This window comes from Oncorhynchus clarkii, chromosome 8 (assembly GCF_045791955.1).
Source record: "Oncorhynchus clarkii lewisi isolate Uvic-CL-2024 chromosome 8, UVic_Ocla_1.0, whole genome shotgun sequence".
Taxonomy (NCBI): domain Eukaryota; kingdom Metazoa; phylum Chordata; class Actinopteri; order Salmoniformes; family Salmonidae; genus Oncorhynchus; species Oncorhynchus clarkii.
In genome coordinates, this window is record NC_092154.1 from 25,627,434 (window position 1) to 25,642,877 (window position 15,444).

General features: G+C 44.1%; 1 protein-coding gene across 5 annotated transcripts in view; it reads left to right on the forward strand.

The window, feature by feature from the left end:
- LOC139415177 (protein enabled homolog) overlaps window positions 1-15,444 on the forward strand; it is a 138,758-nt gene that overhangs the window by 32,034 nt on the left and 91,280 nt on the right. For 3 of the 5 annotated variants that reach the window (XM_071163060.1, XM_071163062.1, XM_071163064.1), the window contains exon 1: window positions 2,180-2,380. The exons of the other annotated variants lie outside the window; for them this stretch is intronic. In XM_071163060.1, coding sequence (XP_071019161.1) covers window positions 2,367-2,380 — 14 coding nt within the window. In that variant the 5' untranslated portion in view covers window positions 2,180-2,366. Of the gene's footprint in view, window positions 1-2,179; window positions 2,381-15,444 lie in introns of those variants that run through there. 5 annotated transcript variants of the gene reach the window in all.

The following is a 15,444-nucleotide window of genomic DNA, read 5'->3' on the forward strand; positions in this document are numbered from 1 at the left end:
GAGTCTGTAGACTTTCTCTCTCCTGTCAGAGAGCGTTAAAGGGCAGATTATATTCCAACTTGTTTGACTGGAGCGACACCTCTCTGTGTAGCGGTCCTTTTTAAAGTGAACCTGTCTCTTTTCAAGGCCTACTACGGATGTTTTGGAGGGACTGACTAGGAGACAGGGACCGCACTGACCTTCCTCATATCTCGGACCAAACAGAATGCCCAATGGAGATGCCAACAAAGTAATATGAACTTGTGTGGACTTTGGGGACAAACCATTGTATTTTACCACTGGCCAAAGCTCAGTTGACACACAGTATCAAGATAGTGACTGACTTCACACTTTTTGTGTGTGTTAGTATGCAGGCACACAACTCCATGTATCCCCAGACCTCTGCTGTGCGTCAGTGAACATTCACAACCACCGACGAGAAGACTACACAACGCTGCTTCTACCGGTTTGGAGGTTATTGTAGCAACGGCTGGTTGCTATCAAACAAGACAAGCTTCTCCCCAGCCGTCTAGCTAGCTCCGCACGCTTCTGATTTATGTGCGGTTTAAGGCACTACTGTGATTTACTGCGTGGGCCAATCTCCTCCGGCATCTCACAGCCACAGCTCCTCTCACCACTGCAGTTTTAATCTGTCATCCCGGTGATATGCAGGGCCCTGTGCCCCGACGAGAGAGTCGGGCCTTCCTCCGCTAGGCTAGGAGATTTGGCCTTCACTGAGCTGTGTTAAGTACCGACCCACCAGACTACTAAATCACAGCCTGTCCTGGGCTGAACCGTGTCTTCACACTGTCTTTAGTGGCACAGGATGTTTTAGACCCGGGACCAGATAGGGAGGTAACACACACACACACACACACACACACACACAATGTGTCTGTGAGAGGCCAAACGAAGGCTTCGCTCCTCTGTCTCCCTAATCCTGTAAATCCACTGGCCCATTTCCCCATGCTGGAATGAAAGGGCCACGTCACCATAGAAACAGGATCAATAAATCATTAGGATAAAAGGTGTGTTCGGTAGAGAGGGAGAGAGCTCTCTTTTTATTAAGACGTTATACATTTATCGCTGTGTTTAGGATGTTTCCATGTGCATCACATTTTCTACTCTACCAATGGTTTTGTAACAAACTGTTGCTATAAATAGCAAACTTGCCCAATGTGTTTTTGCCACATGCTCTCTAGACAACAGTCCTCTGATTTAAGTTGACAGGGTAGGTAATATGATGGCATACCGATAATCAAATTTTAACTTTAAAAAAAATCATTGGCAGCCAAGCATCAATCTTCATGTCACCAGCATTCAAATAATACCCTCGATATTTATTGGAAATTTGCATCAAGCTCATCACCATCCGTCACTTAACTTATTTCATTGGCCTATAAACTCTTAATGCTTTTCCACGTGGTGGTGGTAGATATATCATCGAGTAACTCCATTTACTTCGACATGATGGTTTCTTTGTGCGCATGGAGTTTCCACCACAATTGTTGCGGAATCTATTTCACAGACACACAAATGATCCCACTTTGTTTTGGGACGTTTCCATCAGACCTGGCTTGAGTTTATTTTTTTTACGTCAGATAATTCAACCGCATGAAATAGTTGGATGGAAACATTGTTACTGACGGAATCATTCTCGTACTCACTAAATCACAGTTGATGGGAAAGTCTAGATATTGATTGAAAACACCACCGAATAGAGTCTGATAAATCAATATGAGGCAGTGCTTCACCCGCTGTAGGATTATATCATCAAATCTCTGAAGTCAAGGGCCTATCATTTATCCCACATGGTCCAATTGATTTAGCTAGAGACTTGGATTGAGATGGGTGATATGGCCAACCTGATATTCTACCATGATACAGCTTTACAGACATTTATACAGAAGCTTGTCCCTCTGTCATATCTACATTTACCATCTTCCTCACCAGACCAACATGGCAGAGTGCTGTACAGCTAGCATACTAGGGGTGTTGGGCTGGGTGTATGTATGGGTTTTGAGCCAGGGAGGAGAACGGAGAGTTGAGTTGTGTGGGGGGTGGGGGGGGTGCGCTTAGTCTCAGAAAACCCCCGCAATAAAACCGTTCCAAGACTCCTTTCAGTCAGCATGTTTATTCCTGGGCTGAAGGGAACATTCTTCAGGGGACTGCCTGGACAGCCCTATTTTAGCCCTCTGGAGGAGGGGTCCTAGTGGCAGCAGACCTGTTGGAGCCTCTAGTCTACATGGTCTCCTCACTGTGCTGTTGGGCAGCTACTGAGACACTTCTTTCCGGACCTCACAGGACACTGACAAAAAGGCAGACCCTCTCACAGACAAAGTTTTCAGGTGTTGGTGCTGGATACACCTGTTGTCTCCACCGCCAACATGACACGTGGCTCGTAAGTCCTTGTAGTGGCAAAGGGGGAACATGGGATGGGAGCATGGTGGGTATGGGGTAGAGGTCGACCGATTATGATTTTTCAACGCCGATACCGATTATTGGAGGACCAAAAAAGCCGATACCTATTTATTTATTTATTTATTTATTTATTTATTTATTTGTTGTAATAATGACAATTACAACAATACTAAATGAACACTTATTTTAACTTAATATAATACATCAATAAAATACATTTAGCCTCAAGTAAATAATGAAACATGTTCAATTTGGTTTAAATAATGAAGAGAAAAAGTGTTGGAGAAGAAAGTAAAAGTGCAATATGTGCTATGAAGCTCATGTTTCAGTTCCTTGCTCAGAACAGGAGAACATTTGAAAGCTGGTGGTTCCTTTTAACGTGAGTCTTCAATATTCCCAGGTAAGAAGTTTTAGGTTGTAGCTATTATAGGAATTATAGGACTATTTCCCTCTATACAATTTGTATTTCATTAACCTTTGACTATTAGATGTTCTTATAGGCACTTTTTAGTATTGCCAGTGTAACAGTGTAGCTTCCGTCCCTCTCCTCGCTCCTCCCTGGGCTCGAACCAGCAACACAACGACAACAGCCACCATCGAAGCAGCGTTACCCATGCAGAGCAAGGGGTACAACTACTAGAAGGCTCAGAGCGAGTGAAGTTTGAAACGCTAATAGCGCACGCTAACTAGCTAGCCATTTCACTTCGGTCACACCAGCCTCATCTCGGGAGTTGATAGGCTTGAAGTCATAAACAGCGCAATGCTTGACGCACAACGAAGAGCTGCTGGCAAAACGCATGAAAGTGCTGTTTGAATGAATGTTTACGCGCCTGCTTCTGCCTACCACCGCTCAGTCAGATACTTAGATACTTGTATGCTCAGTCATATTATATGCAACGCAGGCCACGCTAGATAATATCTAGTAATATCATCAACCATGTGTAGTTAACTAGTGAATATGATTGATTGTTTTTTATAAGATAAATTTAATGCTAGCTAGCAACTTACCTTGGCTTACTGCATTCGCGTAACAGGCAGTCTCCTTGTGGAGTGCAACGAGAGAGAGGCAGGTCGTTATTGCGTTGGACTAGTTAACTAAGGTTGCAAGATTGAATCCCCCGAGCTGACAAGGTGAAAATCTGTCGTTCTGCCCCTGAACGAGGCAGTTAACCCACCGTTCCTAGACCGTCATTGAAAATAAGAATGTGTTCTTAACTGACTTGCCTAGTTAAATAAAGGTATAAAAAAAAATATATATATATATATATATTTTTTTTTTAAATCTGCGCCATTCCAATTAATCGGTTGACCTCTAGTATGGGGCACATGATGGGGTAAGGCCGAGGAGGAGACATGTACTGGGGAGACTTGGAGGGCTGTTTTCATTGTCAGATAGTGTTTGTAATGTAATAGTGTAATGGTAAATGTTTTTCTTCCTCACTATTTCTGTGTTTTAAAGCTCTAGAGTTGACCAGTGACTATGCGATTCCCAGTTTGGATTAGAGCTTAGTCTGTTTGTGCCCTCCTCTGCGCTGATTGAACAGCTTTAGCTTCTGTCCGATGAGCCTCTACTCCCCATCCCAGTACTGCATCATTAATAGAGCCTAGTCTAATAAGAGTTGATTTCTACAAGCAGAATAGCTCATATTTATAGACCATGTCCTCTAGGGCTGGGAATTGCCAGGGACCTAACGATACGATATTATCATGATACTTGTGTGCCGATACAATATGTATTGCAACTTTAACGATTCTATATGTATTGCGATTCAATATTATGATTTTTATTGCAGTATTCTAAACATATTGCTCACCATATGTCTGCTGCGGAGGGACAAGATGATGAAGGAAAAATACTGGAATTTTGTTGCAGGTACAGCTGACTAGGGCGACAATGCTGTGATATTGTGAAAACGAAATGATGCATCAATAATGATAAAATAATAACCAGATTTAGATTTTTATCACTAATATCCTATTTTTTTTAGAATCAATTCAGATATAGTTGATGTCTGGTTAGAGTGTAGAATTTCTCCTGTGATGTGACCGGAGCATTCAGCTGCTTGCTGCTGGGGGTTTATATTTATTGATGCACACACAGAACCAGTTCATTAAAATCCCTTTAGCTAAGTCATACCCTGGGGTGTGTTAATGTATATGTACTGTAAATATGTATGTTCAGCCATGTGTGCGTGAAATATAAGTGTTTTACATTGGAGTACAGTACATTGAGACAAATGTGTTTTGTTTGTTCCGTTTACTATGCTGTTCTACAAAACCGGTTTATCAGTAGCCTCCACTCGATTGGACTTAATGGCCGTAGCTGTTTTTTCTTTCTCCCCTGATGGTCATTTTCCTAACCGGCTGCACTTTAGAGATTCTCTTCTGCTCTCAGATGCAGCTACAGTACATTGGACACGTTGCCATATGCTATGGCAGGAACCGATGGAGTTGGGGTGGTAGAGCTGTTTTATCAAGAGTTAGAGATATTTTAGGTCATGTGGACACTTGCTCGTCAAACATCTCATTCCAAAATGATGGGCATTAATATGGAGTTGTTCCTCCCCTTTGCTGCTATAACGACCTCCACTCTTCTGAGAAGGCTTTCCACTGGATGTTGGAACATTGCTGCAGGGACCTGCTTCCATTCAGCACCAAGAGCATTAGTGAGGTCGGGCACTGATGTTGGACGATTTAGGCCTGGCGTTCCAATTCATTCCAAAGGTGTTCGATGGGGATTGAGGTCAGGGCTCTGTGCAGGCCAGTCAAGTTCTTTCACACCGATCTCAACAAACCATTTCTGTATGGACCTTGCACGAGGGCATTGTCATGCTGAAACAGGAAAGGGCCTTACTCAAACTGTTTGGCACAAAGTTTGAAGTACAATCATCACTAAAATGTAATTGTATGCTGTAGCGTTAAGATCTCCCTTCACTGGAACTAAGGGGCGTAGCCCGAGCCATGAAAAACATCCCCAGACCATTATTTCTCCTCCACCAAACTTTGCAGTTGGCACTATGCATTGGGGCAGGTAGCATTCTCCTATCATCCGCCAAACCCAGATTCATCTGTCGGACTGCCAGATGGTGAAGTGTGATTTATCACTCCAGAGAACACGTTTCCACTGAGTCCAATGGCGGCGAGCTTTACACCACTCCAGTCTACGCTTAGCATTGCATGTTGATCTTAGGCTTGTGTGCGTCTGCTCGGACATGGAAACCCATTTCGTGAAGCTCCCAATGAGAACAGTTCTTGCGCTGATGTTGCTTCCAGAGGCAGTTTGTAACTCTGTAGTTAGTGTTACAACCATGGGCAGACGATTTTTATGCGCTACACGCTTCAGCTCTCTGTGATTCCATGAGCTTGTGTGGCCTACCACTTTTCAGCTGAGCCGTTGTTGCTCCTAGACGTTTCCATGTCACAATAACAGCACGGGTAGAAATTTGACAAACTGACTTGTTGAAAAGGTGGCATTCTATGATGGTGCCACATTGAAAGTCACTGAGCTCTTCAGTAAGGCCATTATACTGCCAATGTTTGTTTATGGAGATTGCATGGGTGTGCGCTCAATTTTAAGCACCTGTCTGCAATGGGTGTGGCTGAAATGGCCAAATCCACCAATTTGAAGTGGTGTCCACATACTTTTTGTGTGTATATAGTGAATGTCAACATAGTTTTATGGTGCCGGTGTGACAGGTGTTGACATTTGGTTGTTGGGAGACTTTGGTTGTTTCTCTTCATGGCCCCACCCTAGGGAGAAGTTTGGGGCTTTTTTCAACCGTAACCTATCTCTAGCTCATGACAACAGCACCCAGCAACAATGACATCATTGTTCAGACTATGGTTGGCGAGAATACAACAACAAAATCAGGAGTTAGATATTGAGCTAAAAGTTAGCACTTCTCCCATTTTTGTATTCTGCTCATACAAGGAATCCAAGTAACTTTTGTATGTTATTCTGGAGATGTGTGGATTAGGTAGTAGTCTTGTCCACCATCCGGCTCTTTAGAAATTAGCCTGGGGACGAGGTTAGGTAGCCATGGCATTAAAACAACAAGCCTTCTCTTCATATCGGGTGAAGTTTCCTAACCACCTTCATCATTCTGACAGTTCCCATACATAGGTAGCAGAGCTAATGTTGGTGTGAATCACTCAGTGGGTTTTGTTGGGTGACACACCTGTGCACGTAGCCGTCACCTTGCCTAATCTTTGTCAGGATGGATGAGTAAACTATGTTGCTTTTCAGGTCTGTTTCGTGGGGCAACCTTGTCAGAAAAGGAATGAGAAGTCTTTCTTGCACACCACACCTGCTTTTGTGTACTATTTTGTTGTTGCCTTTTGCTGTATGTGTTGTCCTGTAAAATGATCCAAAGAACAGGGTATGTCTCGAGGACTTAAACTACTTCCTGCTCTTCTTGGTCAAAGGTTGGAAATCCGAGTCGGCATGATAAACTGTGTACCCAGGCTAGGAGTCCCTATGTTTGTAAGTCTGACTGCTACCCTCTGTCTCCTTTTCCCATCAAAGCAGTTTCAATTACACGTGTCATTTCATATAGCTGGCCATCGTCACCGGCCAGCTGCTGGTGAATAACCTGTGTATGAAGTCCCATCTGTATCCTCCATCCTCTGATCAGTGTAAGAAAAGGAGTTATCGATTTTTGTCCTGTCGGGACGTTGATATTTATCCTTGTGTTCAGTATCTGTCATTGTTTGTGGGAGTTGCCCTTCACGCTGATCCATGATCAGTTTTACTTAGGTTATAGCCCTCATGGTGACTTGTTGTGATCATATCTCTACTGAGCTGGATGTCAGAAATATTTGACCTGCTCTATTACGTGGTTGGACACAGACCGTAGCCATCCAAGGAAAGTCTTCGCATACTGTACGCCCCCTCACACCCCCTATGTACCTCTATTTGACATCGAAATGTGAAACCATTGCAGCACAACTGTAGCCTGGCTGACGCGACCCACGTGCCTCACGGCAGAGGGAGAGCTGTGACCACACTGGTCTGGAAAGGAAGCTGTTTGTTTGATTGGTTCTCTCAAATATACTTTTTTTACTTGGGGGTTGAGACCTCAAATTGTTTGGATTTGAAAATCCAACTGTTGTAATGGAAGAGGGCGGTGCTCAGGGGCTCTGCATGTCTGTGTTTGAGTGAGAAAGACATAGAGAACCAAACAGTAAAAGCACAGCCCACTTTGTCAATGAATTGCGCCGACAACATCAGAGTCATTCCGGACTCTGAAGTCAGGAGAACTTTGAGAGTTAGGTGTTAGCCAGACTAACATGACTGTCTGCAGTGTGGTTAAAGTCATCTGGTGGAGCAGGGGGTCTTTTCCTTGTGTTGGCTATCCATTACCTCTGTCTGGGCCTGTGACAGCCTTAATACTTGGAACAGTGTTACTAACACAGCTTTCCTTGGGAGGCTCCTTTTTAAAGCCCAGCCTTGGCAAAACTTCTACCTCTTACTTTCGTCACTCACGTTCTATCTTGAGCTCTCATTCAACCTCTCAAGTCCTCTTTGACTTTCCTCAACTCTCTCTTTCTGAGCTCTCTTTTTATTCTGTTGTCCTTTCTTCTAGCTTCTCTCCTTTTCACTATGTGCCTGTCCCTCTTCTACTCAGTCTCCCTTTGTCCCTTTCCTTCCCTCTCGGGTTAAGATGTCCTGTATTGCAGTGACAGTGCAGGTGTCAGGATGTCGTCATCAGTGATTTACTCCGCTGATTTCAGTGGAGCTGGAGCTCAGTATAGTCCCCTTCAAAGTCTCCCCTTTGTCGGGTAGGCCTGGGCTTCAAGGGGGTGCAGAGTCTGATGTTACACTGCAGCAGGGTTACATTCGCCACCAGCGCACGGTTGCTAACCCAGTTATGTTTAACAGCTGTCTGTACTGTAACACGATCCCCCTCTCCTCCCTCCTTCTCCCCATCTCATTGTTTCTTCCTCCTGGTCGTGACTTGGTCTGCTCCACTGATCTCCTAAGACCCCTGGACACCTGGCGCATCTCATCTGATATATAATTAATAGTCCCTGACGCTTTGAAGTCATTGATGCCATGATGCAGTGCGTTGCGTTGCCTGGCAAAGTCAATTAAAGGCAAAAGAATGCCCAACACTTACCTGATTTCCTCCCTTTTTCTCACTATTTTTCCCCCTACTCTTTTTGTTATTCAGACCTGGATCCCACAGTGCTCGGAAGTGCTGCCACACATGACTGTTTTTCCCAGTGTGATCTGAATAGAGGTTGATTTTGCTTGTCTGTGCAGATAAAACCGCTGGGAAAGAGAAGAGCCTTTGGGCAGCTGGGTGTCGTCCTTAGTTTAGCAGCGAAGGGCAAATGTATTCATCGCACTTGTTCTCTTTGTTGTACGTTTTCTTCTGAACTGCCTCGGCTGCCTGTCTCTGACCAGACTCAGCCGTGATCTTTTTACCCTCCCATGAGGGCAGAAAAGTGGTGACGTACTGCTTAATGATGTAATTGACTCATTCTGCTCTTTGTTTCTCTGCTTTCATCCACACATGCCCAGATGCTGGACAGATAACGGGGAGGATAGACTGAGCCCTGTACAGTTAGATTAAAGGGGAGGATACTGTATATCAGTTCTGATGTATGTCCCCTCAGTGGTATAGGGTTAAAGGGCTTCTTAAAACTTGTGTTTTCCTGGAATTCTGATGTTATGTTGTCATGGGGCAGTTGGAATGGGTAGAGGTGATCTAAGCAGGGTATTTGTTAGGGCTGGGAATTGCCAGTGACCTGGCAATAAGAAATTATGATGATACTATACAGGGCATTTGCAAATTATTCAGACCTCTTGACTTTTTCTACATTCTGTTACGTTACATCCTTTTTAAAAACTGATTAAATATTTTTTTTCCCTCATCTAGCTACACACAATACCCCATAATGACAAAGCGAAAACAGGTTTTTAAAAATGTTTGCACATTTATTTACGTAAGTATTCAGACCCTTTGCTATGAGACTTGAAATTGAGCTCAGGTGCATCCTGTTTCCATTGATCATCCTTGATATGTTTCTACAACTTGATTGGAGTCCACCTGGGTAAATTCAATTGATTGGACAGGATTTGGAAAGGCACACACCTGTCTATATAAGGTCCCACAGTTGACAGTGCAAGTCAGAGCAAAAACCAAGCCATGAGGTCGAAAGAATTGTCCGTAGAGCTCAGAGACTTTATTGTGTCGAGGCACAGATCTGGGGAAGGGTACCAAAAAATGTCTGCAGCTTTGAAGGTCCCCAAGAACACAGTGGCCTCCATCATTCTTAAATGGAAGAAATTTGGAATCACCAAGACTCTTCCTAGAGCTGGCCACCCGGCCAAACTGAGCAATCAGGGGAGAAGGGCCTTGGTCAGGGAGACAGAGCTCCAGAGTTCCTCTGTGGAGATGGGAGATGGGAGATTCTCTGGTCTGATGAAACCAAGATTGAACTCTTTGGCCTGAATGCCAAGCTTCACGTCTGAAGGAAACTTGGCATCATGCCTACGGCGAAGCGTAGTGGTGGCAGCAGCATGCTGTGGAGATGTTTTTCAGCGGCAGGGACTGGGAGACTAGTCAGGATAGAGGGAGATGAACTTAGCAAAGTACAGAGATCCTTGATTGGGCAGGGCTTGCGGGCGCGCTCTCTGTCTGGGGGGCGGGCAAGAGTGGGCTCTGTCTGGGGTGGGGGCGAGGGAGCGCACAAACACTCTGGCACGCTCGCTCGCTCTCAACGGAGATGGCTCTGAGTCACCTGCCAACCATGCCCCACCTGTGGTAACATTTAATGCAAAATGGGCAGAGGGAGGGGAAATGGAGTGGTGGAGAGCAGAATCTCCTCATGTGGTCGGCCTGGCTTCACTAGCTTGAGGGGCTTGGCATTACACAGCTGGATACCTTTTCCTGCTGTCAATGGCAGTGGTTGTGGTATGAAACATATGCATCTGTGCTCTAATGTGGATTTTGGTCCTATTTTTTTGCCATTATGTGCCAGTTAGTGTCTCCAATGTGTTCTCATTACGTGTATTGTAAAGAATACCCCACCAGCAGTGTGTGTTTTCCTCTGCGAGTGCTCCTAATTGAATCCTACAGCTCTTAATGTGAGAGCAGTGACAGCTCTTGACTTGTGGGTTACTGAACGTGGGACGAATAGTTCTCATGTAAGTGCTTTTATCCAACAATACAATTAATTCCCAGGGCAGATATATTTTTCTAAACTGAGGTTTTATGCTTTTTATTTATGTTGTGCATATTTCAATTATACTATCCCGATGAGGATACATCAACAGGTAAACAGAGGAGTTGTCATATTCTAAATTATGTAATTTCTTCTTGAGCATGTAAACAGTCTCTGTGCTGCTCAATGATTTAGTCAGCCATAGTGAGATTAGTCTGGTTGAAGATGTATTGAAATGTTTCTGTCCAATCAGGGGTTCCCTAGTCATCACCTATATAATTAATACACGTGTTTATGGGTTCATGAGTGAGGTGGGGGTCCTGATTATGACCATGCATCTGCATGGGCAGCCCTGCTCTGTCTGTTACTGACGGTGTCCTTGTAGTTGACCTGTTACTCACTCCCATTCCCATGGCGAACCAACCGCCGCTTCACACGCAGTGAGGTCTGGAATCACCCCTCTCTCTACCGCCCACCCTTGCCACACACCAGGACCAGAATGCATCTGTTCTGTCAGCCCTTCTGGGGCTTTATGGAAGGGGAAAGTAGTATCATTAGAGGTGGAGTCGGTAACCTCTCTAACGGTTAGCCTAAGATTAGGATTATGGGTCTGGCAATCTGACCCTAAATATGTGGTTATGGACAGCTTTGACCTCAAGATGATATAGTGACTCTGAGAGTAGTTGGTTTCTATGGTTTTATCAGCCAGGGTTGTTGGGGCTATCACATGGTTAATCCTCTCTCACTGTGCTGAGTGACTGCTGATAACAAGCATGGAGTAGCCAGTACAGGAGGGGTGTGTCCAGATGAATGTTGTTGGCTGATGGTTGTGTGTGGGAGAGTGTTCGCTCAAGGGTGTGTGTTGACGAACCTGTCATCAGGAGCAATGCCATACCCTCAGTGCTCTTTCCATACTGTACATGAAAACTGTTATATAAGCACTGCTGATTCTGGTCATATCCATTCATTTTCAGACAATGGGTCCTCTTTTTGGTTTTGTAGTTTTATAATCATCACCTGCAGAAAGGGAGACTTCCTCCTGTCAACGTGTGTGTCATAACTTCATGGCAATGCCTGGTTAAGCCTTGTTAATAAGCTCAGAAACACCGCTATTCTGCCTGGTTATTATGATAAGTCTATTTTGGAGGGAGACAGATGAGGGGTAAGTGGGGGATAGAGAGCGAATAAGAGGGAGAGGAGAAGAAAGCTCTGCTGAACTGAGGCCAGCTATAAACACCTGTGTGTGTGTGTGTGCGCGCTCGCAGTGATTTAATCTTCTCCAAACGTGATCTTCATTTAACAACTGTCTGCCTGCAAGGTGAGGGGTGGGGTGAGAGCCTGTTGCTAGGTTACCCCTCCACCACTGTGAGAAGCCGGATTCCGCATCAGCAGCCGTTCACATCAGTGCTAGGCTAGCATGGAGCAGCAGAATCGCTGACTTGCAGCACCCATCCAGCACTTCATCATGATTCACTGACTTTTTAAGAAGGGGGCAACATGAATCCGAGAGGGTGGTAGAGAGGAAGGTGGACGGTGGGACGGACTGCACTGCCCTGACTCTGGCAGCAGTAACGGCGAGCATTGGGCGCTGAGCTGAGTCAAGGGGAGCGTCGAGGAGGAGGGGGGTGGGGTGCTGGGGGAGAGCCATGCAGCTCCATACCTCCACACACCGCAAGGCTTCCAGCTTCATCCATAATGAAAGATCATGCTGCTTGTCTTCCAAAATGGACATCTACCGGTACGTACTGTATCCTGCCTACCTTCTGTACTGTATAGTCTAATATAGTACTAGATTCCTCCTCTCTCTACGTTGGAGAATCTTTTTGGGGGTTTTCTCTCAGTACAGAATGTGCCCTGCAGTCGTGTCTTCCTCATCAAATAAACTGTTGCATATTTTTCAAGCAGAGTCTCCAGGCTTGTGGCATCTTAAACACAGCTTGAAGGGTTGGACAGGAACGGCTTCAAATGAAGCCTTGTTCTATGAAATAGGTGAAGAGTTTGGTCCATTAATATCTAAATTGTTCCATTATTCCTCTGGTATGACATTATATATATATATATATATATATATATATATATATATATATATAATTATTGTTTTTCCTGACGCGGATGTTGATGTTACTAGAAGTAGTTGTCAGATGCTGCTGTTTCTATGCTCATTGTATCGTTCTCCTGCCTAGCTCCCCAACGAGCAGTAGACATGTACACTACTTAGTCTGGCTGCCGGAACATTAAGCAAGCCATAAACATCAAGTTAAGCAAAGGAGAATCTTCATCAAATATTAATATCAGTTCCTTCACATATCTGCTCTATGTGCACTGAGCGTATTTAGCCCCTGCCTACTGGGGGCTGAAGCAAAATCATAATTTCAAACGGCATATACACTACCAGCCACAAGTTTGGACACCTACTCATTCCAGGGGTTTTCTTTCTTTTTTAAAATTGTTTTCTACATTGTAGAATAATAGTGAAGACCTCAAAACTATGAAATAACACATGACGTGACATTAATCTAATGAATGTTATGTATCAAATCAACTAACTAGGTTTCGTTTTTACTCAATTAAATTATATAACAACTCATTAGGATTTGCAGCACCACGGAAGTTGTTTTTACGAGTTACCATCTCCCGAATTAAACTCTAGATATATATTGATAAGTATTAATCATTACCTCATATTGGTCTCATAATTAGCATACTCATTGCATCTGCACAAACCCCAGCTTTACTGATCATTCCGTACCACACACATTGATTTAATTATTTACTAACATACATACATACACTGTATAGGTTATTGATTAGAAACTTAATACGATCAAAACAGGTTCCTAGCGGACTAACAGCATGACTGCTTGTTTATCAAAAGAGGGTGAAGTGGAGGGGGGAAAATGGAGAAACGGAACACTTAAACACTTGAAGCTATGCTCAAAGTAATCATAATACTTTACCCCTGAACCGCTGCCTGTTTGGAGTAAGAGATAATGAATGTATTTATGTGTTTTGAATGTCTTCCTTTGTTGTTTATCTCTGTTGGACCCAGGCCTTTGTAAAGGGTTCTGTTATGCCTTCTCCCCAGCTCTTAAGTGTAAGGCTCTGATTTATCTACAAGAGGTCACAATGTCCTCCTTAGTTGTCTGTGGCTTCAATACCTTATCCTGTAGTCTGAAGCAGAACTAACAGAATGGTGTTTACTTTCAGTCGTTCTGGAAGAGTGGTCCTCTGAAGACAGCTAATCAGCCGTGTCGATGATCCCCAGTGGGGTGATACGAGCAGTGTAGTAGACATCGGGTTGAAGAGAATAACAGGATGGTCCTACTTAAAATAACTTTCTTAGATACAGTACTTATAACAGCTACTCAGCTGTAACATTGATTGTTAGAGAGGCTACTTTGTCGTCTTCACCTCGTGTTGATTTTCAGGGTTGTAACCAATGGAGACCGATGCTGCAGCTAGAGTCCTTCTGGTCTGATATGTTAATTCTCAACTCATCCTTTATATTCTGGTAAAAGGGGGGGGGGTTCTGTCATGCTGACACACTCTCTGAGCTCCCTCGGGTGTGGCTACTTACTAAGGCAAAGTATCATCAAAACTATGATCTCGTTAGAAAACTAATCACATTCCTATCTTAACAAAAACACTCATTGTCTTTGATATTTCCTACGCAACGTAAAGGATGAAAACCTGACATGCAGTGTGTATAGTGTTCAAGGAACAATATTTTTGTTATAATGTTGAAATAAATGTTTCATGACATCACAAAACAGATATTAGTTTTCCATAGACCATCTCTCATCATTCCCCACATTCAGATGTTAGGAATATTGTTCCAGTGTCCGGCCAGGATTGGGAGTCCCATTGGGCGGCGTGCAATTAGCCCAGCATTGTCCGGGTTTGGGCGGTGTAGGCCGTCATTGTAAATAAGAATTTGTTCTTAACTGACTTGCCTAGTTAAATAAAAAATTGTGGACTTAAGAATTTTTGGTTGTAGAAAAAGAGTCTGTTACAAAGTCACATTCCAATCACCAATACTAACTGGTAAAAAGAGTCCTTTGCTGCATACAATTTACGTCCGGGCGTGAGGTGTCACAAAACCCCCACATCAATCCCCCCTCCCCTCTGCGCGGAATTGTCCAGTCCATCATTAATTTAAGACCTGTAGGTCAGTCAATCTGGAAAATGTCAAGAACTTTGAATGTTTCTTCAAGGGCAGTCGCAAAAACCATCAAGCACTATGATGAAACTGGCTCTCATGAGGACTGCCAGAGGAAAGGAAGACCCGGAGTTACCTCTGCTGCAGAGGATGAGTTCAATAGTTTCCAGCCTCAAATTAAATTGCAGTCCAAATGAATTGGGTTCAAATAAGACACATCTCAACATCAACAGTTCAGAGGAGACTGTGTGAATCAGGACTTCATGGTCGAATTGCTGCTAAGAAACCTCAACTAAAGGACACCAATAAGAAGAGACTTGCTTGGGCTAAGAAACACGAGCAATGGACATTAGACTGGTGGAGATCTGTCCTTTTGGGTTCCAACCACCGTGTTTTTGTGAGACGCAGAGTTGGTGAATGGATGATCTCTGCATATGTATTTCCCACTGCGAAGCATGGATGTTGAGTAACAACACAATGTGGCCAGTCATCCATGAGACAAAAACCAGTGGTGTCCAGCCAGTTCCCATGCCGCCCAACAGGGCCTGTTCTGTTAGCCAAAGGGATGGTGGTAGATTGATGGCTGTGTTCCATATGAATTCCTCTCGGTGACTGGCTGAATGGCAGCCCACAGTGCCCAGTAGGGTAAAACGCCTCCAGAGGAGGAACTGGTCCAAGTTAGCACTAACCTGCCACTTTCACACCGTCCCGCT